Source organism: Esox lucius, chromosome 23 (genome assembly GCF_011004845.1).
Source record: "Esox lucius isolate fEsoLuc1 chromosome 23, fEsoLuc1.pri, whole genome shotgun sequence".
In the NCBI taxonomy this organism is placed as follows: Eukaryota; Metazoa; Chordata; class Actinopteri; order Esociformes; family Esocidae; genus Esox; species Esox lucius.
In genome coordinates this window covers 13639899-13664016 of record NC_047591.1, presented here as the reverse complement: position 1 = coordinate 13664016, position 24118 = coordinate 13639899, and the positions used below count along the sequence as shown (strand labels likewise).

Sequence of the window (24118 nt, the reverse complement as noted above, 5' to 3'; positions counted from 1 at the left end):
GATCACAGTGTCTCCCGCAGTATGCTTTTCCCATTTAAGGACTGATTAATCAACAAATTGAGCTTTGAGACAACGTTGCCAAGTGCTTCAATGGCCTTTGTGGACTCATTTTCTTTTCATTACGTTATTTCACGCTTGGACGCCGACAGAAGCGTGGAGAGATAGGGCGGTGGTGTCCAATGGCAGCTTAGTCAAGAAAAACATGGAGTATCTCTCAGCTCTGTTCGCGTCAGAGCATCGCAGAGGCACTCAATTTCCACCAATCCTGCACCTACTGTCATATCGTAATAACATGCGATGGGCGACGCAAGGTAGTGGCCCCAGACTTAGTGCATGGCTGCAGCATCATTTTGACATGGTGCACGAGACAGTACAAATTGGCACTGCATATAAGACTGAACCAACGCACCAAAAAATATATTCTTACTAGCCTTTTGTTAGGGAATTGGTGTTACTGAGTGAGTCACTTTACCGTTTTGGTGGACATCTGGGTCCTGTCTGATTATGCCAGATTCACCGCGCATAAACCAAAGCCCACTTAGCAGACAGACCCAATGTAGGTATTATACAAAAGACAGCCATATGCCGAACAAAGTATCAAAGGCTGCTGTAGAACAGGTTCCTTCAACACCTCTTGCTTCCACTGGCCAGCCTCTTCCAGAAGCAAATTCTGCCGTAGGTCATGCTTCTACAACAGCCTGAGGTGTGGGAATAAGCTGTTCATCACCCTGCAATGGGGTACCTTAGTGTTATCACCGCCAGCGTCAATTAGCCTAACCTCTGGAGCTCTTTTAGCACACAGGCTAATTAGCGCACAGCTTTTGCAGTACCATTCTGGAACTAATTTATACCTTGATTTAGCTTTAGCATCATATCTTGCTCAACACAAAACTTACTAGCAATCACAGCTGTCTCTCGAACATGGCAGTATGCTTAGGAGGGAGTTGGCATGTAATGACACCTATGCTGAAATTGGTAGACTGTTGAGGAATAGCCCCTTATGTTGATGTTCACATGAGTTAATTGGTGCAAATGTTTTAGCTGGTTAGCATTATTTCATCAGTTGAGATTCATCTGGACAGCAACTCTTTAACGGTGTGTTTTAGAGACACGTATGAAGATGCTTAAAAACAAAAAACGTTCTGACATTTTCACCTACTTAAGAATTGCTAGAATCAAGGTTTTTGCCTTCCAACCCTTCAGACCATTTACGGTTTTCTCACTTCCACTATGACACGCCAAATGCCGGTCTGGTTCGTGGAGTCTGTGTCGCGACACGTTCCTGTTTGTGTCACGACGTTGGGCCTCTGGGTTTAGAGAGGAACTCTTTGTCTGTCTACTCTTGAGTCTTTGACATGCTGAAAATTTACTTATTTCCCTCCTCCCCATTGTAGTTGCATCACTCAGCTGAAACCTTCACACTCATCACACCAAAGGACAGCAAGCTCTCAAGTATTCCGTTTAATTCAGAAGTGCATTGGAAAGACCCCCTCGGAATAAAAGGATGCAACTGATTCAGGGTCAGACTTTCCTTGATCGACGGTTCTGTTTTGTTCTGGTTCTTTATCAGACATTTATGTGTTCAGTCCTCTTTTGCTGGCCTGCCACATTGTGTACCCTACAGAATTACAATCATTTTACTCTAGTTCTGCGCCTCACAAAGGTTTTGTAGTAAGGGCGTCATGACCGTGCTCTTCTCCTGTGTGATGGTGTCCACTCTTTATCGTGTCCAAGTTCCATAATCCTGTCTTCTCTCCTCTCTAGGCACTACCAGGCAACCCAAGGAAGGGGAGGTCCCAGGGGTTGACTACAACTTTGTGTCTGTTGACCGGTTTATGGAATTGGAAAAAAGTGGAGCCTTACTAGAGAGTGGAACTTATGAAGGTAAAATCAGGCTTCTCTTTTTTTGGGGTGGGGGGGTGTTGTCAAGGTTTTTCTTTGTGTCTAGTATAGTAAATTATTCAATTCATGTTTTCATTTCATGTACTTTGCAGTATTCTACATTTTTACAGTTTATTCTATCGCTTGTTGGAATAAGTATCATAGTATATATACAGTATGTAGCTGTTTGTTCAAGGTTTCTTTTTCTTCTAGCATCTTCCCACTCTCTGACAGAAAACAGTGGTGTTTTTGTAGCTTACAGCTCTCAAACATTACTCTGATCCAAGGACACTGAAATGTAACTCACAGGAATCACTGAAGAGAAGACACTCCTCACAACCGCTCCTCACCAATGCTCTGTCTCCCATATTATATAATTATATATAGCATGGCTCTTCTCTGAGCACTTATAGCTCCAGAATTACAGTCCAGTTTCTCTCCCTGCCCTGATCTGAGTATCTCTGTGCCTGGTGTCTTAAACCATTGTCAGATACGGGGGAGTCCCTCGGATACAGGGGAGTCCGTCAGGTACTGGGGAGACCGCCAGTTACGGGGGAGACCTTCAGGTACGGGGGAGACCTTCAGGTACGGGGGAGACAGCCAGGTACTGGGGAGACAGCCAGGTACTGGGGAGTCCTTCAGGAATGGGGGAGACCGCCAGGTACTGGGGAGTCCTTCAGGTACGGGGGAGACAGCCAGGTACTGGGGAGACCTTCAGGTACGGGGGAGACCTTCAGGTTCGGGGGAGACAGCCAGGTATGGGGGAGACCGCCAGGTACTGGGGAGACCTTCAGGTACGGGGGAGACCGTCAGGTACGGGGGAGACCGTCACACACAACTCTGCATCAATTCCATTGCAGCTATGCGCCTGTCATGGCAGAAAAATAATATTGCAGATGGTCAATTTAACGGTTGGTTGCCAGGAGCGATGTTAGATCCTCTCTCAGATTGGAGCTGTGCACATGTATCACTTCTCCAATGACGGCTTCATCCGGAGAGAGAAAACCCTTTTCCCCCTGGGTGGCTGCACTTTTCCATCATCACTTACCTTCTTAATATGCAATGACCCATTAGGAGCGCAGGGAGAAGGATACATTGAGAGGGGCATGTAGAGGGGAATGGAGGGTGAGACGTGGAGGGTGAGATGTGGAGATAGGGGTGTTGAGAGAGTGAGATAAGGGCATTGAGTGAGAGACATAGAGAGATGGACACACAGAAAGGTGGTAAAATGCAGATCGATGAAGCCAGATGGATTAATGGAATGACTGAGAAAGATGCAGCAGGATGAAAACAGGTGGAGACAGAGACCGTGAGAGGGAGATTGAGAAAGATGGAGCCAGCTAGAGAGATGGACTGTTTCTCAGACAACTTGACAGTGAGAAAGGCAGTTATCCGAAGCTTATCCTGATACAATCCTGAAGTCATGTCATAATGTTCTTATTATCTGTGCTATTGGGGTTTCATAAGAACAAAAGCCTTGCTTGAGGATGTCAGATTCAATGGGTAACAACAGAATTGACTTTTTTACATTATGGAAAGTCAATATGCACCTATTCTAGCATTGTAACAATTTGTTTGTTTTTGAGTGATTGATGGTTTGATCATTTGATGTTCCACATGCTATTTTTGTGTATATGAAGGGTGTCTGAACTTGGTTCTGGGTGTGGTTTGATGTGTTGCTTCTGGGTGTGGTTTGATGTGTTGGTTAGGGGTGTGTTTTGATGTGTTGGTTAGGGGTGTGGTTTGATGCGTTGGTTAGGGGTGTGTTTTGATGTGTTGGTTAGGGGTGTGGTTTGATGCGTTGGTTTGACGTGGGTGTTGCATGTGAGAAGTGCTGACCAATAAGGCTGGTGTGTGAATGTGGCAAAGTTGATTTATCTGTCAGTGGCATTAAGTTACACACATTTTATGTTTCTTTTACCTTTCACTATTTGTAAAGTATTTCAGTTTCTACCATTTACAGTTGGTTTGAGTCAGTGGAATTTGGATCGATCTGTCATGTTCAGCAGGAGTGCCAATGGTTGATTACTTGAGTGCTGCCAGCTGTGGACAGAATTGTATAAAACAAGCCCAAAGAAAGCTGTTGTTTACTCTTCATTTTGTGAAATTTTTTAGATCTCACAAATAGATAAGGTGTTTGTTTTATGTGTACTGTTAGTCTGAAAGTCTGAACATGTTTTTGTATTTCAGGCAGCAGATGCACTGTTGTTTTAAGCCCTACAGTTAAATTAGCTTTTAAAGAGAAATGTGTTCCCCTATAAATTTGAGTCACTCACTGTGTAATCAGAGATGCAAATGAGTTTTATGGAAGCCTTTTCCTAACCACAGCAATTACTCGAGATACTAACCAACATTGTCTTTCTAGCCACTATATTCTCCAGGACGCTAAAACTGTCTGCCGAATGCATGTTTTGGGGCTTTATCATTTTAATACTCAATCCACAGTATTAGAATAATCACAGTTGATTTTAGGCATCTTTGGGTGTCTGGTTTCTCCTCTAGAAGAGCATAAACTCCACTGAGAGGAGATATCCCAGTGTCGGATTATATCACTCTCATAGAAACCCTTTCTAGCTGCAGAACCCAATCTCCAGTGGAGGAGCACCCCGTCCATTTCACACTGTGATTCCACATTATAAAGCTCATACAGACCATCAGATTTACATCCAAAAAACAAGGACATCCTCTGTCTCAGGCCTTTGCCAGGTATCTCTGGGCTGAAAGCTGTTGCAAGGCGTGTGTATGTGTGTGCTGGCATGCGTCATTTTCTGTGTGTGTGTGTGTCTGTGTGTGCGCGCGTGCGTCCGTGCGTGTGTTTGTGGAGGAGACTTTGGCAGTGGGTACTCTGCTAGCAGACCCAGGGGCTTGATGATCGGCGTGGGCGGTATGTGAATGCATCAGCGAGAATAAACCTTGAGCGGCGTGCTCAGAACTAACCCAGAAACCCCTTGACATGCCGGGAGCTGTCGACTCCACCCAGGGGAAGCAGGCGGGTCGACCACACAGAGCCCACAGCTTTGTCCAGACCGTGGGACCAGAGAGTTTTCCCGGAAAGCGTATCCCTGAGATACCGAGCATCAAGGATTTCACATGCCAGATCTCAGAACTGTTTTGTAGTGATTCTACCTTAACCCAATAAGTTCCCCAGCTTGATAGGCACCTCCAACCAGTTTCACTGAATTAAAATGAATCCTACACTATGGTGTTGCACAATGACAACATTTTCCTCCTGAAACCATTTCCCATGCCGTGATGTGGTGTATTTAAATGTCTTTTCTCGTATGTCACATATGAAGAACCACATGTAGATCAGCTGTATGTGAACGTGAATACGTCCCAGGCTCTCATGGTGTCAGTCTTTAGTTACCAATATGAAGTCTTGTCAGGGTATTTGTGGGTTTCTGTATTCTGGATAGTGTCATCATGTTTGGGTACTTACTCCTTGACATGCCTCGAATCTTGTGTATATCAACTTTGAGGACCTTTAACACCCAGCTGTTGTTTTTACACAGGTCTTCTGGACTAGCCTTCCACTTCCTGGTCCCGGTCCCATTCGATTATTATGTCATTAAATAATCTTTCCATAGCAGTGTCACTCTCACTTGCTCTTGTTCAATATTTAATTGTACAATATATCCCTTGAAAGAGACAGTTTCATTTAATGTTCACATTATGCTTGTGTTGTCCCCTGTGATCGCTACTGTAGTGCCTGAAAATTAACTTGTAACAAGGAGGAGAAAACATCCAAGCAAATATTTTTTTAAACACATCACCATAGGCAAACGGAATGTCTACAAAAGGCAGGCGTGTTGTTGCTTATTAAACAGGTTTACTACTGCTTGTGACTTGACACCTGTTTCCTTTGGTAAAGTAACAATAAAAGCTCCCACATAAAATTGCTATAATATTACCTTTTACCGCCACAATTTCTTTTGGGAAAAGTTCTATTATAGTTGTTGTACTGATGTAACAGTTGACAGCCTCAGAGCAGCATCTCCCAAGCCTCTTCATGCAGATGTTAGTCTGTAATCTGTGTCATTTGTTTATTGGTATTAATGAGTATGTGCCTACTGTATATGATTACATTTTATAATAAGCACATGTATGATATGTAATGATTGATAATTCAGTTTATATGTATGTATATGATTAATGATAAGCTATACCTATATTATTGCGTACAGTATTATTAACATAAAGTATCTCTTTCTTTGTTCTTCAGAGAACTACTACGGCACACCGAAGCCCCTGTGTGATCCCAGTCCTCTGCTGCTAAATGTAACAGACGAGCTCCTGCCGGGTGCCCGACCCAGCTCCGAGGGGAAGAGAAAACGGAATAAGTCGGTCAGCAACATGGAGAAGGCCGGCATTGAGCCCCCAGAGGACGAGGAGGAGGAAAGGCCCGTCGTCAACGGCAACGGTATTGCCATTACCCCAGGTGAGCCTCAGCAGTGAAATGTTGTGTTTCCGTTGTTTGGCGACCGTTAGAAATGTTGTGTTCCAGTGTTACTGACCAGTAGAAATGTTGTGTTTCCGTTGTTGGTGATTGTTAGAGATGTTGTGTTCCAGTGTTACTGACCAGTAGAAATGTTTTGTTCCAGTGTTGGTGACCATTAGAAATGTTTTGTTCCAGTGTTAGTGGCCATTAGAAATGTTGTGTTCCGGTGTTGGTGATGGTTAGATATGTTGTGTTCCAGTGTTGGTGATGGTTAGATATGTTGTGTTCCAGTGTTGGTGACCATTAGAAATGTTTTGTTCCAGTGTTAGTGGCCATTAGAAATGTTGTGTTCCGGTGTTGGTGATGGTTAGATATGTTGTGTTCCAGTGTTAGTGACCATTAGAAATGTTTTGTTCCAGTGTTAGTGGCCATTAGAAATGTTGTGTTCCGGTGTTGGTGATGGTTAGATATGTTGTGTTCCAGTGTTAGTGACCATTAGAAATGTTTTGTTCCAGTGTTAGTGGCCATTAGAAATGTTGTGTTCTGGTGTTGGTGATGGTTAGATATGTTGTGTTCCAGTGTTAGTGACCATTAGAAATGTTGTGTTCCATTGTTGGTGATTGTTAGATATGTTTTTTTCCAATATTAGTATTTTGTGTAGCTGGGTTGCTTTCCATTTGTGTTACTGACCATTAGATATGTTGTGATTCAATCCTACTGACCGTTAGGCCCTTACCATGAAAGCAGGATCACGGCCACAGCGGTTGAAAGGGCAATAAAGAAAAAAATCTGACAACATAGCAACAGTCTATTGTGTACTGGTTAGGCCCATAGCTTAGCAACTGCAAACACTGTTCTGTTGAAATGATCAGTTGATATCTTAGCAAAAGACGAATGAATAGATATGGAAGGGAGATCTGCTCTCCTTTCACTGATCTCACCCCGTTTGAGAGCTGCGCGGGTGGTCTAAATATAGTGGTTTATATAGTGGTTTACTGAAACAGAACTTGAAGCACATGGATTGGTTCATACTGTTCAGAAATGACTTCCACTGTATCCCATCTCTCGGTTATTAGATCATGGTAGAATTAGTCTACGTCACATCACCTCGGGCAGTGATCAGCCCGTACCCAATCCCCCCTGCCCTGACATGGAGAAGCTTCGCCTGGGGGTTGTGATCAAATCAGGCGTGGGTTTCTACTAAGCAGATTTCTTGGATCAATGCAAGCCACATTAAAGTCATTACTCTTAACTAGAAGCCAAGATGCTGGATGTCTAACTTTATGTAAGACCTGAGAAAAAATTATAATGTTGATGCGACATTTGTTAATAAAACGGTTGAGGTTCACTCTTACTATGTAGAACATTTTGAAACCCTTTGAAAAGGGCTATATATTATATATTAATCCATTGTTATTGGTCAACATGTGTTAAGGCTCTGGTCGGATAAACCAAATACCTAGCCTTGAGCTATAGCACAGAATAGTAGGATCATGTTGCCATCCTTCCATACAGGATAATAGGATCATGTTGCCATCCTTCCATACAGGATAGTAGGATCATGTTGCCATCCTTACATACAGGATAGTAGGATCATGTTGCCATCCTTCCATTCTGGATAGTAGGATCATGTTGCCATCCTTCCATACAGGATAGTAGGATCATGTTGCCATCCTTCCATACAGGATAGTCGGATCATGTTGCCATCCTTCCATACAGAATAGTAGGATCATGTTGCCATCCTTACATACACGATAGTAGGATCATGTTGCCATCCTTCCATACAGGATAGTCGGATCATGTTGCCATCCTTCCATACAGAATAGTAGGATCATGTTGCCATCCTTACATACACGATAGTAGGATCATGTTGCCATCCTTCCATACAGGATAGTCGGATCATGTTGCCATCCTTCCATACAGGATAGTAGGATCATGTTGCCATCCTTCCATACAGGATAGTCGGATCATGTTGCCATCCTTCCATACAGAATAGTAGGATCATGTTGCCATCCTTACATACACGATAGTAGGATCATGTTGCCATCCTTCCATAAAGCATAGTAGGATCATGTTGCCATCCTTCCATACAGGATAGTCGGATCATGTTGCCATCCTTCCATACAGGATAGTCGGATCATGTTGCCATCCTTCCATGCACGATAGTAGGGTCATGTTGCCATCCTTCTTTACAGCAGCTCTCCAGCTGTATTCATTTGGTTCTGTGAACAAAGCTAAGGAAGCATCGATATTGAGTATTTTGCCTGGAGCAGCAGTCCTCTGTTGGAGTTTTCTGTTACTGAATATATGGACAGTGTACCGACATGTTGTAGAGGGAGGGAATCGATAGAGCAGGCAGTGTGTGATGTTACCAGATAACCATACCTCTTTTTCATAGATTAACTCTCTCTCCCCCTGCCTACTGCTGTGGGACAGCCGATCCGACCAACACAACTCAAACTAGGACACATCAGCCAGCTCCTCTGTCTCTGTCTGTCTCTATCTCCTCCGCCTCACACTCTCTCGGTCTATTTCACTCTCTCTTTCAATTACTCTCACTTTCTTTCTACCTGGTGTTGTTCTATATCCATCTCTTTCTGCCTGTCTCTGTGTCATTGCTACCCCCCTTCTCCCTATTTCAATTCCTCTCCCCCTGTCCTTTTCCTTATCCTGTTCCATCTCCTTTCCCTTGGCACTTCATCACACTGTCCTCCTTCGCTCCTCCCCTCTCCCTGCTGCCTTATCTCCTTCCTCATCTCTCTCTTCATTCTGTCTCTTTTCTCTCCTCCATCCCCTTACCCCTCCTCTCTCTCCTTCCTTCCCCTCTCTTCCCTATACCTCTCTCCCTTTCCCTACTCCCATCTCCCATTCCTTCCTAAAGTCTCCCCTTCGCTCGCTCCTCGCTCCTTCATTAATAATGTCGGTTCAGGCTCATCCATCGTTCTCTTCATTTCTCATCCTCAGAGTCCAGTGAACATGAGGACAAGAGCACAGACGTCTCCTCGGGGGAGGTGCCCCCCCAGACATGTCCCCCAACAGAGACCCTTGCCTTCTCTACCACCCCCAACAACGAGGTTCCCAAGGAGGAGGGGGGTGAGATGGCCAAGCCCGATGAGAATGAGAGCGAGCTGGGCCCACTGCCAGACAACTGGGAGATGGCCTACACAGAGAAGGGAGAGGTGTACTTTATTGAGTAGGTGTCACCAATGGAGTGCAATTGCACATTACCCCCCCCCCCCCCACACACACACACACACACACACACACACACACAGCCAACCTCAGCTAGGTAGTTATAGTTGCCTGTTAATGAAATTCAAACCACAGAACCTGACCATGAATTGTATCACACACATTCCCAAGATTACACATGCTCCCATGTTATAATTCATGCTGTTTGTCAGTACACCCATTTTACTTCTAGGTGTAATTCATTAGGCCTGTTAAAATCATTACTGCTGTAATATAACTGTAGGTGGAGGTGAGTTGTCTTTTGTGATTAATAATCAAACCTGGTGCCAGTAGTACAAGCCTTCTACTGCCATGAAGTGAAGCCTATTCGTCCTCCACGGGCCTGTTCATTCTGTCCCTGCAAACTAAAATGGGTCACCTGTATGTCATTCTGCTATAATTTTGTGCTGGCGCATTTTGCAGCTAAATATGTGGCGTCACATTTTGGGTGCGATGCCAAGAAGCAATTGGATGCCAACTCTGCCACTCCTTTAGATTTGTCTCCAGATTAGATACATTTGCTTTACCCTAGAAAGAGAGGCAGAGAGAAGGTGGACCGAGATAGAAAGTGAGAGGGAGGTAGAGGATGAGTGCGAGAGGAGGAGGGAGAGTGCGGGACAGAAAGAGAGAGAGGGAAAGTGAAATGAAAGAGAGCAATTGTGTGGAAAGGGGGAGAGTGGGAAACAATCGAAATACATTTAAAGGAGGAAAAACAAAGTTTGAGGGGAATCTGAGATTTCACACACATTTTAAGGCGGTTCTCTCGGTTGCACCATCCCAAGGGCAAATTGGGTGGAAGAAATGTCGGCCGTTTGTCCTGAGCACGCCGTCTCCTTAACCCAGCCTCCTCCCTCCCTCCCTCCTGTCCTGTCATCATCTTCAAGGGAGGGCATTGTGTCCTCAGATTAGCTAAAGAGATCCATTGAAGTTTTCTTGGCACGGCACTCATCTGATCACAGTCCAGTTTTACCGCCTGCAGGGCTCATTCTGCCAAGTCCACAGCTGTTTAGCTCCATCGCTCACACGTCCTCCCTCCTCGCTCTAATGAGAAACAGTGAGCAAATTAAAAGTATCGATTGCCATTTTGTTAACCTAAAGCTTATTTTCTGTTGGCCAGCCCGTTCAGAGGGATGTCTCTTCTGATGTGAATTGAGAATCTCCCTCCCATATTGACAGTGTTTCTCCTCTCTCTTCAAGCCACAACACCAAAACGACTTCTTGGCTGGATCCACGGCTTGCGAAAAAGGCAAAGCCACCAGAAGAATGCAAAGAGGACGGTGAGTTTCATCTCCCTTTCTTTCTCTCTCTCTCCTTTAAAGAGTCACTCTCTCCCATATTGAGCTTAGAATCCATTTTCAGTTCCAGGTTATTAGTATCTTTTCTTCCTTTGATGGCAGTTTGAAATATCTTAAATGTTTTGCTTTTTAAAAAGAATCGCCGTTAACATATAGATGCTACTGTATATCATTATACTGTGGTCTTTTTGACACTGAGGACAGTGGTTCTTGTTGGGGCCTGCTTTAGGATAAGTCATTGTATGACACTTGTGACCCAGGGTTTACTTCCTGGTCTTGGTGAGGTGATGGATGATAGTGTCTAGAGAGGGTGAGGAACCAAGGAGAAGGCAGTACTACGGTGTTTCAGAAGAGATATAGAACAGCCGATGACAGGGGCAGGATGAATGGATGACGGGTAGGGTGAATGGATGACTGCCCGTGTCTCGCATCGTTCTAGGTGAATAATCTCTCTCTCGTTTTTCTTTGTTTGGCAAAAGGATTTTGTCCTCTCTTTCTCTTCTCTCTCACTGTTCTTATAAGTTCTATGACCCCTCCCGCTTACACATCAAGTTTTCAGTCTAAGCTTCCCCCATTTCTCAGCTTCACCCATCTCTGTTTCAACCCCCTCCTCCCTCACTCCCTCCCTCCTTTCTCCCTCTATCTCTGTTCTTTTCCCTATCAGTCTTCCCTTTCTGTCCAGGCCTCGGTAAGATATATGTGTTGCGTAATAAACGGGATGGTTCCAGCCTTGTCCGTCTGGGGGGAGTGGAACTCATATCAGACACACGGACCGTCGGCCAGGGGAGAGGCGGCCACTCGATCGTGGAGCGAATCATCGTGGCTGAGCCCGGCTAAGACAATCATGTCTGTCTGATGAACACTTAATCAGACAGCCACATATTTTCTCACAGACACACCTGCCACGCCGGCCTGACCAGCCCTCCGTCTATATAATACAGTTACAGACGCAACAAGCAAACGCACGCAGGCGCTCGCACGAAGGCCATCAAAGACAGAAAATAAGAAAATCAGTGATCACTTTGGAAGATGAACGGGAAAACTGAGTGATGAATTGAGAATCCAATATATCTTGATCCAGTTGATCTGGGTACATCCAATTCACTCTCTGCAGTCATTCCATGCTGAGATAGCATGCATGGGAAGGAGATGTAGTATTAGTGCCGTTTTACCGATCAACCACTTATCTTTGCCCCCCTGTGAGAGAGATGACTAATGGTTATAATGGAGCCTAAGACAGCTGTCTAGCTGCAGAGGCTGGACGGTCCATGGGTTCCCCTGCAGGGCACGGAGAAGCTGTAATCAGGGAGACTTGAGTGAAGATCTAGTCCTGTCTTGCTAGCTGACAGCTGGGCAGCAATGGAGCAGACCACTGGGAGCTGAGTGAAAGAGAGACGTGCTGGTGCTGTATATTGCTGTATTGATTAGTGTTGAAGTGTGTGTGTGTGTGTGTGTGTGGGTCCACACAGCGATCTGCATTTACATACTGTGATCAGCTTTTAGCACTATCTCTGAATAACAAAGGAGCGGGAGGAGAGGCCCAACACAAACTGGACGACCTGAAGCCCCGAGCATGAAACACACACCAAAGCAAAGAAAAGTTCTGGCAGTCATACAGAATCATAAACAATTTATGCATGGTAGATCTGTCAATTATTCCGGCATATGTCTCCTGTATGAGAGTTTGTGTGGTTGTGTGTGTCAGGGCGGGTGTCAGCTGAATTCCCCAGTTCAGAGAGATCTCCTTATCAGATGCTCGATGACTTACATAACATCTCTCTTTATCTCTTCCTGTCTCCCTGTCTTTCTCCCTGTCTCTGTCTGTATCTCTTTTCCCCTCACTCGTTCCTTATCTGTCCTTCTCCCATTTCTTTCTGCTGTCCTCTTTTGTGTTTGGACTTGAGGGAAAGAAGAAAATAGGACAGGCTTCGTATCAAAGCCTTCAGTTGGTTTTAGTTCTCTCACTCCTTCCCCCTCAAAGTCAGCTTGTTTTGTAGTTTTACCAAATATTTGCTGGATGAGGAGAAAGAACCGGCTCCAGTTTCTCGTGAGCTGTCTGTCTCTCCTGTTGTACATACTGAATGGCTGGTCCTGGCTATGGATACAGAAGGCAGGAGAATCCCGCTAATACGTAGAAAAGAAACAAGTACTAATGCAACCCAACCAGCTTGTCTGTCGTCACTATTTCAACGCATTTCATCATTCAGAAGACAAGTTTGTCCTAAAAAGCTGCTGCTCGTCGGCACACGTTCTTTACAGCAGACCCTGAGTACTAATGAAACACTGGCTCAAAATGACTGATGTGACTGATAGATATCTGAGCTTTGATGGTATTGGAAGAGATTTGAAGGTTGAAGGTTTTAAATTGCTGCTTTGTGTTCCTCCTGTGTGGAGAGGCTGAGAGCGAGAGACGCAACGGGAGAGATGGAAGGATGGAAGGAGAGGCCAGGACGTTGTAATTACATTCTAGTCATGTAAAGCGAAGCAGGCCTGGGGCAAATTGATCATTGTTTCTCCCTGGTTTGCTCTGGCTTGTGCTCCCCTCTTCTCTTCCCGGCAGAACCAAGGCTATGGCACAGGGGCGGGGCTTATTTCTGGAGACGGTTTTCTTCCTGTTACACTCACGTGCTCATTGGTACGTCAGGTTCGGTGGGGTTTTGGGAAGGGGTTTGACACTGACCTCACACTTCACGCCTCTCAGCAGTCGGTTGCGTGCGTATCATCTAGCTCAACGTGTGAAGTATCCGTGTGAGGTTTGGGATCGGGGCACATATTTCTAGGATTCAGCTCCCCACAAAGATAGAAAGAGTAAATGCGTGTGTGTGTGTGTGTGTTAGTAGTTGAGTAAAGGCACTGTGCCCTCCCTCACCTTGTGTCTCCAGCAGGGGAGGGAGGGATGGTCTTGTCTGGCTGATGATTGATGGTGTACTTTCAAAACATCCTCATCTAGACCAAACCTGACAACTAATGATGAGGAGGGGAGTATGGTGTGTGTGGTTCGTGTGTGTTATTGACCTTGTGTGTGATATATAATGCCTTCGTAGGTATTCAGACGCCTTGAATTTTTCCACATTTTTGTTGTTATAAACAACAACTTATAGCCGTTAATCTACACGCAATATCCCACAATGACAAAGCAAAAACTTATTAGAAATGTGTGCCAATTCATTGAAGAAAATGGAATATCTAATGTATAGTAGTTAAGGATTCAGGCCTCTTATTCAGTACTTTGTCAGTGATCACAGCTTCAAGTCTTCTTGGATATGCCTCTATCAGCTTTACACATGTGGATTAGGGATGATTTTCCATTCTTCCTTGTAGATCCTCTCAAGCTCTGTCAGATTAGTTGAGGAACATTGGTTCAATCGGGTTCAAATACAGGCTTTGATTTCCCTGGATCCTGACCACTCTCCCAGTCCTTGCCACTGAGAAGCATCCCCATAGCATGATACTCCCAGCACCAGGCCTCCCCTTAGGATTGGTATTAGACAGGTGATGAGTGGTACCTGGTATTTGCCAGACATAGTTCTTGGCTCTAGTCGGATTTGGGTTAGTAGTCGGATTTAAATAAAACGTAATAGTCAGATTTGAGAATATTTTTCTTGTACCCTCAGAGTCGTTCAGGTGGCGCGTTGTTTGCCTTTCACTAGCGAGTCACGTCAATCTAGCTGCTTTACCATAATGGTTTGATTGATGGAGTCCTGCACATATTGTCCTTCTGACAGAGTTAGAGCGGCTTTCGGGTTCTTTTCTCTGTTAAAGTGGGGTTCTTCACCTCTTTGATCAAGGCCCTTCTTTTAGGTTGAATTTGTTTGGCCATATGGCAGGCTCTAGGATGTGTCAGAGTGATGGAGCCCACCGTGCTAAAGGGGCTTTCAGTTCTTTAGCCAGATCTATGCCTCAACAGACAGAGTTCCTTGGGCTTCATGGCTTGGTTTATACTCTGACACGCACTGGGAATTTATATAGACGGGTGTATGTCAATCTATGAAATTGCCATTGGTTGACCCCCATCAAGCGGCATCTCCACATTGGTCAAAGGACACAGGGTGCATCGGAGCTCGTTTTGGAGTGTTGAGGTCTGAATACTTGAGATATTTTGCATTTTGTTTTAAGAATTGGAACACATTTAAAAAAAAAAAAATCCTTTGTTGTTATAGGGTATTTTATGTACAACCCCTTTTCCAAAAGAGTTGGGAGACTGTATAAAATGTAAAGAAAAACCGAATGCAATGATGTGCAAATCATTTAAACCCTATATTTAATAATAAATAGTATCAAGTACAACATACCAGATGTTGGAAAATACATGCTGACTTGGAATTTGATGCCTGCAACACATTTGAAAAGACCTGGGACGGATGCACCGAAAGACTGGAAATGTTGTGTAATGCTAAAAAACTAAACCTGATGGAATATCCCAGCTAATTAGGTCAATTGGCAAGAGTTCAATAAAATTATTGGTTATAAAAAGATAATTCCAGAGAAGATGGGTCTGTCAGAAGTGAGGATGGGGAGAGGTTCACCACTCTATGAAAGTCTGTGTGAGCAAATAGTGCCACAATTCAAGAATTACGTATCATAACATAGAAATGCAAAGAGTTTGGGGATCTCATCATCTACGGTGCACAATATAATTAAGAGATTCAGAGAATCTGGAGTCATCTCTGTATGTAAGCGACAAGGGTGAAAATCAATATTGGATGGCTGTGATCTTTGGACCCTCAGGCAGCACTGTATTAAAACAGATACTATTCTGAACATTGTCTGTGAACACAGTATGTCGCAGCATCCACAAATGCAAGTTAATACTCTAATATGCAAAGAAAAAAACATACATAAACAACATCCACAAATGCCAGTGCCTTCTTTGGGTCCAAGCACATTTTAGATGGACTGAGGCAAAGTGTAGAACTGTCCTGTGGTCTGACTAATCAAAATTTTAGAATATTTTTGGGAATCATGGACGCCACATCCTCTGGGCAAAAGAGGAGAGGGACCATCCGGCATGTTTTCAGTGCACAGTTGAATGCCAGCATCCGTGATGGTATGGGGGTGCAGTAGTGCACATGGCATGGTTGACTTGCACTTCTGTGAAGGCACCATTAATACTGAACAATATATATGGGTTTTGGAGCAACATACAGTATGCTGCCATCCAGACAACGTCTTTTTCAGGATAGGCCTTGCTTATTTCAGCAAGACAATGCCAAACCACATTCTGCACATATCACAACAACATGGCTCTGTTGTAAATGAGTCTGGGTGCTAAACTGGTCTGCCTGCAGTCCAGACCTGTCGCCCACTGAAAACATTTGGTGCATTATGAAATAATAAATGTGAGAAAGGAGACCCGAACTGTTAAACAGCTGAAATCCTGTATCAAACAAGAATGGGAATACATTTCACTTTCTAAAATACATCAGTTGATCTCCTCAGTTCCAAAACGCTTACAGTGTTGTTAAAAGAAGAGGTGATTCACCTTCTTTGAAACGTGTTGCTGGCATCAAATTCAAAAACTATAACATTTCTCAGTTTCAACATTTGATATGTTGTCTTTGTACTATTTTCAATTATGCACATCATTGCATTCTGTTTTTATTTGCTTTTTACGCAAATAAAACCCTAACACTTTTTTGGAAACGGGGTTGTAGATTGATGGCAAAATACTTATTTAATAAATGTATAATTGAATTCTATAACCAATCACAATGGGGAGAATGAGATACTGTGTGAGCTTATGAGCATTGTATATTGAATTCAAGAGTATTTGTTTATGTGCATGAGTGAACATGAAGCTGGATGTCTCTTTCCCGGCCGTGTGATTCCTTCAGTAGTCCAGTCACGCTCTGGTCCACTCCAGACACACTCAAAGGCTAATCATCCTTAACCATCCAAGCTTTCCTCTCCTAACGCTCCAGGCCCTTAAACTTCTCCTCTCTCTGCTCTACCCTCACCAGCTCCACTAGTTCCTTCCATACAGCAACATGAACTTATGTAATCGTCCGTTCTACCTGAGTAAATATCCTGCACTCCTCTACCGGTGGTTGGAGATTTGTTTGCCCATGTTGTAAAGGGAAGTCAGCTGGGCTTAGAAGCCTCTGAACATCATTGCTTCTGACAAACTCAACTCCCTCAGCTTCCCCAAGAACTTAAGATTCTTTTTTGTTTTTCCACTTGTTTGAACTGTTGATTGTGAACCACAATAAGACTAACACACAATGGGAATACATATTTTTTGATTGGTAGGTCAGGTCTGATATTTTTCATTCCTCTGTCTGGAAAAATTGCTGCAAGATCATGTTAGTTTTTGCTTCCATGTCCTTGGTACATTTCAAAACGACCACCTGGAACCTACAACTTAATTGATAGGTTGAATTTCCTTTCTTCAACTGAAATTGACTGTGTGCTCATTTGCAGGGTCTATGTTACTTAGTGATTAGTGAGGACAGTTAGTGGTCATGGGTCAAATACGGCGGTCAAGATGTGTCTTGGACAGCAACTGTCCAAATGGCTCGCAGTGGTCAGGCAGCCCCCTCGGCTCACCCACAATGACGCTGCTCACTTCCTCCTCCCCAGGTTACCATGGAAACTGTCTCCCCTCAGTAGGGAGCAGGTGATTTAAGGAGGTGCTGGATACAGACCAGCTGAGAAGTAGGGTCACCTAAGGTCCTTCCAATTTGTTTTTGGGGGGCTGTTTGATTCTCTTCAAGAGAGACACTGCTTTGTTCTGTTGTGACTCAGCTAGCCCAGAGCTGCTATCAGTCAGGTATGCATACAGACGATGCCTCTGGTTTTAGAGGTGTCATGCAGGCGGTAAATAGAGTTTTCCTCTTACATCTGCCAGTCCACCCCATGAAGAAAAGGGAACAAAACCAAGAGACTCCTACACAACAGCCTCTGTCTGCTACCCATTCTGTACACTAGTGTCCCCAGAGTAACCCCTCTCACAGCATGACGGTGGCGCTATCACCATGACAATTCCAATTGTCTCCTTCGTTTTTTTGCTCCCTTCTCAATGGCTCTCTACTCAGATTGTTCCCAACACCGTGATAGCTCTCTGGAGGAGAGTGACGTTGTTGAGGAAATTACTGAGAATTGTAGGGGTCAGACCTGTGGAGTCTGCTTGTGGAAACACTTCAAATGAAGATGCAGAACCCTAAGACTTATGACAGAACCTCATATCTACACAGTCAAATACACATGTGAATTCATTTAAATACAGATCCGGAAAAATACACATAAATAAAAATACACGTGAATTCATTTAAATACTTGAATTCAAGTATTCCAAATACATTAAGACTTGTACACCGATCAGCCATAACATTATGACCACTGACAGGTGAAGGGAATAGCACTGATAATCTCGTTATCATGACACCTGTCAGTGGGTGGGAAATATTAGGCAGCAAATTAACATTCTGTCCTCAAAGTTGATGTGTTAGAAGCAGGAAAAATGGGCAAGTGTAAGTATATGGAGCCAATTTAACAGGGGCCAAATTGTGATGGCTAGAAGACTGGGTCAGAGCATCTCCAAAACTGCGTCCCTTGTGTGGTGTTCCCGGTCTGCAGTGGTCAGTACCTATCAAAAGTGGTCCAAGGAAGGAAAAGCAGTGACCGCGACAGGGTCATGGTCGGCCAAGGCTCACTGATGCATGTGGGCTGAGTAGCCACAGACCAGTCAGGGTGCCCATGCTGACCCCTGTCCACTGCCGAAAGCGCCTACAATGGGCACGTGAGCATCAAAACTGGATCACGGAGCAATGGAAAAAGGTGGCCTGGTCTGAGGAATCACATTTTCTTTTACATCACGTGGATGGCCAAGTGCCTGTGCATTGCTTACCTGGAGAACACATGGCACCAGGATGCACTATGGGAAGGCAGTGTGATGCTTTGGGCAATGTTCTGTTGCCTTTCATGTGGATGTTACTTTGACACATACTGTACCTCCTACCTGAATATTGTTGCAGACCATGTGCACCCTTTCATGTCAATTGTATTCCCTGATGGCATTGGTCTCTTTCAGCAGGATAATGCGCCCTGCCACAAAGCAAAAATGGTTCAGGAATGGTTTGAAGAACACAAAAACGAGTTCAAGGTGTTGACTTGGCCTCCAACTTCCCCAGATCTCAATCCAATCGAGCATCTGTGGGTTCTGCTGGACAAACAAGTCACAACTTACAGTACTTAAAGGATCTGCTGCTATCGTCTTGGTGCCAGACACCAAAGCACACTTTCAGAGGCCTAGTGGAGTCTATGCCTCGACGGGTCAGGCTGTTTAGGCAGCAAAAGGGGGAGCTACAGGATATCAGGCAGGTGGTCATAATGTTATGGCTGATCGGTGTATATCAGGCTTAAAATACATATCAACATGCATAAAAAGAAAAGGGATAAAAAAAACACGCCGCTTGACCAGCAGGTGAACTGGTTTCACTTTAGCCAGCTGCTCCTCTTCAAGAAGAGGAAAAAGGTTCCCATCCGGCGCCGCTTCACTGACTGAATTAGAAAGGGTGGATGAAAAATGTATGAGCATGAGAGCATGAAACTTTACTTCAAAAAGTCCCCTCTGTTCAAGTGCATATTAAAGTATTTTCCCTTTTGCGCTCTTCAAAAAGGAAGAGCTGGGAGAGGAAATGGCAAGAAAGAGAGAGAAGGACAGAGAACAGGATGGATCAGGAAACTTGGTGTCCTGCTCACGTTAACGTTTCCTTAAATTGTGGATATTTTAATTTTATTTTAACACCAATGTTTGCTTTATACCAATACTGTTACAAAGAACAGGATTCATGTTACCTCAGCTTGCCCCTTTCCTCTTATGTGTTGGCTCCAAAGCAGCGGTATTGAAAATTCAAGCAGGGACAGCAGTTTTTTAGACTGAATTTCTGGCAACCCCATGTTTGCTTAAAAATCTAAAATATTATAAATGTAAACTATTAAGGATAAAAATAAAAGGATTTAAAAGGATCTTAGAAATCGTAGACATTATTTCATTCTATACAGTAATCTACACATTTAATATTCCCACAAGTTCTATTTATATTGAATGTTGGTGAACCCCACTGCATGTTCCACTGCATGTCCCACTGCCCCACTGCATGTCCCACTGCATGTTCCAGGTACTTGGTGGCTGTTCTGTCTTGCAGCGCTGCAGGCAGAGCGCTTCTCCCTCCCAGTTCCTGATCTCTTCCACACAACCAATCCTGACAGGCTCTGTGGCCGTGCTTAGAGCTGCCAGTGCTGTGTGCCTACTGGAGTCCTGCCCTTATTCACATATAGACCTACAGTGTGCATACACACGTGCACTTTCTCTGACACACACAAACACACCCATGTAAGCTCTCTCTCGCGCACACACACAAACACACACAAACACGCACGCACACAGACACCCGTATACTCACAAGCACATACAGTTTTGATCTGTATAATTGTGAGGAACAAAAAAGTTATTCCCATTCAACACGGTATTCTGAAACATAGTCCTGTTTGTAAGCTTTAAGCCTAAATCTAAAATCCTAACCATAGCTCTGATTCCCAAAACTATGTCCTCACCCTAAACCCAGTGTAGTGTCTGAAATATATGTAATTGGTACCCAGCAAAAGTAGGGGTGAGTCATGCTTTTAAAGTTTTGGTCAGGGGTAGGATTTCTTTCTTTTTTTTTTATGTATCCAGTGTAGGATGTCAGGTAATTTGTCAGTGATTTTAGAATGAGTTGCTTATTATATCTCAGTGTGCGTCCAGTTCTGTCTGTCATCCCCTATTTGCCAGGCCAGTCTATCCTGGTTGGGAAGGCCAGGGTTATAGATAGGGGCTTGTTCGCACAACGCAAAACATGAATGCAAAGTGTGCCAGTTTCTGTGTGGTGGAAGCGAGAAGGACACTTTTTTTATTGGTTAGAGTGTTTGAATGAGATTGATCTCCCACTCTGATTTGATTGTTTTGATCCAGCAATGCTAATTTTTTCCTGAATGGAGCTCCTTGTATTTCTTTATTGAATCAGCTATACTGGAAGGGTTTGTGGCTTCTGCTGCAGAATGAGTTCAAATCCCACCTACATTTTATCCAGCAAAAAGCATTTTATATTTTGCCACATCTGAGCCAATAAAGCATTTAATTCAAAATAACTGCTGTTTGGTCAGAAATATAGTCAAATTTGGAGCTAGAGTAAAATATCTCATCACTTTCTCCTCAAATATCTCCTCTGTTTCAATTCAATGTTATTTTAATGGACAAAAAGTTTTTTTTTTCAAAAACCAAGGACATTTCTATGCAACCCCAAACTTTTGGACGGTAGTGTGTGCTCATATGTATCCACTCAGTTCCTACACACCTACACCTTGCCTTTCGAGGGACTCAAGAGCTGATTTAATCATGTTCTTTTCATGTGTTGTGATTCACTGTTCGAGCCCCTCTCTCTCCCTTTCTCAACACTATTCATAAATGACGTTTTTCAATCATTTTGTTAGTGGGAGGGCCATCATGTCTTGGCCATCACATTCTAGTTAACATACACTCCTAAACCCCTAATTCTAATTCTATACAGATCCTTAACCCTTGACCTGATCCCTAAACATAAAATAGAATTTGTCTTTGCAAGGACCAGCAAAATGTCCCAACTGATTTTACTGTTTTACTATGTCTTTATTTAGGCAAGTTTTTGCATATACAGGTGCTGGTCATAAAATTAGAATATCACCAAAAAGTTGATTTATTTCAGTAATTCCATTCCAAAAGTGAAACTTGTATATAATATTCATTCATTCCACGCAGACTGATAAATTTCAAGTGTTTATTTCATTTAATTTTGATGATTATAACTGACAACTAATGACAAACCCAAATTCAGTATCTCAGAAAATTTGAATATTGTGAAAAGGTACAATATTGAAGACACCTGGTGCCACACTCTAATCAGCTAATTAACCCAAAACACCTGCAAAGGCCTTTAAATGGTCTCTCAGTCTAGTTCTGTAGGCAACACAATCATGGGGAAGACTGCTGACTTGACAGCTGTCTAAAAGACAACCATTGACACCTTGCACAAGGAGGGCAAGACACAAAAGGTCATTCCTAAAGAGGCTGGCTGTTCACAGAGCTCTGTGTCCAAGCATATTAATAGAGAGGCGAAGGGAAGGAAAAGATGTGGTAGAAAAAAGTGTACAAGCAATAGGGATAACCGCACCCTGGAGAGGATTGTGAAACAAAACCCATTCAAAAATGTGGGGGAGATTCACAAAGAGGACTTCAGCTGGAGTCAGTGCTTCAAGAACCACCACGCACAGACGTATGCAAGACATGGGTTTCAGCTGTCGTATTCCTTGTGTCAAGCCACACTTGAACAAGACACAGCATCAGAAGCGTCTCGTCTGGGCTAAAGACAAAAAGGACTGGACTGCTGCTGAGTTATGTTCTCTGATGAAAGTACATTTAGCATTTCCTTTGGAAATCAAGGTCCCAGAGTCTGGAGGAAGAGAGGAGAGGCACAGAATCCACGTTGCTTGAAGTCCAGTGTAAAGTTTCCACAGTCAGTGATGATTTGGGGTGCCATGTCATCTGCTGTTGGTCCACTGTGTTTTCTGAGGTCCAAGGTCAACGCAGCCGTCTACCAGGAAGTTTTAGAGCACTTCATGCTTCCTGCTGCTGACCAACTTTATAGAGATGCAGATTTCATTTTCCAACAGGACTTGGCACCTGCACGCAGTGCCAAAGCTACCAGTACCTGGTTTAAGGACCATGGTATCCCTGTTCTTAATTGGCCAGCAAACCCGCCTGACCTTTACCCTATAGAAAATCTATGGGGTATTGTGAAGAAGAAGATGCGATACGCCAGACCCAACAATGCAGAATAGCTGAAGGCCACTATCAGAGCAACCTGGGCTCTCATAACACCTGAGCAGTGCCACAGACTGATCGACTCCATGCCACACCGCATTGCTGCAGTAGTTCAGGCAAAAGTATTGAGTGCTGTATACTTTTCATGAGCCCCAACTAAGTATTGAGTGCTCATACTTTTCATGTTCATATTTTTCAGTTGGCCAACATTTCTAAAAATCATTTTTTTGTATTGGTCTTAAGTAATATTCTAATTTTCTGAGATATTGAATTTTCATTAGTTGTCAATTATAATCATCACAATTAAAAGAAATAAACATTTGAAATATATCAGTCTGTGGTTAATGAATGAATATAATATACAAGTTTCACTTTTGGAATGGAATTACTGAAATAAATCAACTTTTTGATGATATTCAAATTTTATGACCAGCACCTGTAGTCTGTGTATTTTATATGTGCTTGTGTGTGTGGGATACCTGAGGTGTGATGTGGGTTTGCCTCTCGGAAGTCCTGTTGAATGTGTAGTCAACCTGAGTGCCTGTCTAGCTCTGAGGCGCTGGTGGACGTTTTCACTCAGTGGATTTTTATTAAACAGAGGAACGCACACCGGAAGTACACGGCAGGACTTTGATGTAGGCGTTGTGTGTCTGTGTGTGCTGCTCAGTGGAGGTGAGAACACGGAACAGCCTCCTTCATATTTAATGAGTGAAGATCGGGCCGTGGAAGGGGAGGCATTCCCCAGGGCTGTCAACCCGCTCACAGCACGCTTACACGCCCACACATCGATGGCAGAATGTGCTACTGAGTGCGAGGTGGGGGGCGGAGGGGGTGTTAGCGTGTGTTTGTGTACGGAATGGAGTGTGTGCGGACTTGCATGTGCGTCTCGGTTTTCTTACAGGTGAGAACGTAAACAAGAGAGTGAAAAGTTGTTAGTGTGTGTGTGTGTGTGTGTGTGTGACAGAGAGACACATGAAGGCATGCGTTATGTAGTTATTTTTGGTGTGCATGTATATGACAATGGAGCCCGGGATGACAATTGAATGATTCAGTATGTGCTTCATGAAGCCTGTTCCCCTGGGCCAAATAAATACTGCGTGTGTGTTGATCTGTGCGCCTGGGCTTGTCTTTGAGTTTTTCTACGTGTGTGTGTTTGTGCATACTCTCACACCTGCTTGCTTGTGGATGTGTTTAGGTGTGTATATATTAAGACGCTGAATCCTTGTGGTGGTATTAAATATTAGCATTAGTGATATGACTGTAAAACATAGTCCTAATTGCTGTCAAACATGAATTCATGTAAATGTACTTGGCCATCGGTTAGGACTTGCTCAACCTTTGTTTTGATCAATTATCTTTTAGATGACTACTTTCAAAGTGGACCCATGGTAACTACAGTATGGGCCTTGTGGACAGATGGCAGCCGGCAGAGCTTCA

At 43.8% G+C, this 24118-nt stretch overlaps 1 protein-coding gene across 7 annotated transcripts in view; it reads left to right on the top strand.

Annotated features, from left to right (window-relative positions):
• Nucleotides 1–24118, top strand: part of magi2a (membrane associated guanylate kinase, WW and PDZ domain containing 2a) — a 200797-nt gene that overhangs the window by 125858 nt on the left and 50821 nt on the right. For all 7 annotated transcript variants that reach the window (XM_034290052.1, XM_034290051.1, XM_034290050.1 and 4 more), the window contains exons 3-6: nucleotides 1765–1884; nucleotides 6104–6319; nucleotides 9284–9512; nucleotides 10748–10827. In XM_034290052.1, the coding sequence (XP_034145943.1) occupies nucleotides 1765–1884; nucleotides 6104–6319; nucleotides 9284–9512; nucleotides 10748–10827 (645 nt within the window). The remainder of the gene's footprint in view (nucleotides 1–1764; nucleotides 1885–6103; nucleotides 6320–9283; nucleotides 9513–10747; nucleotides 10828–24118) is intronic.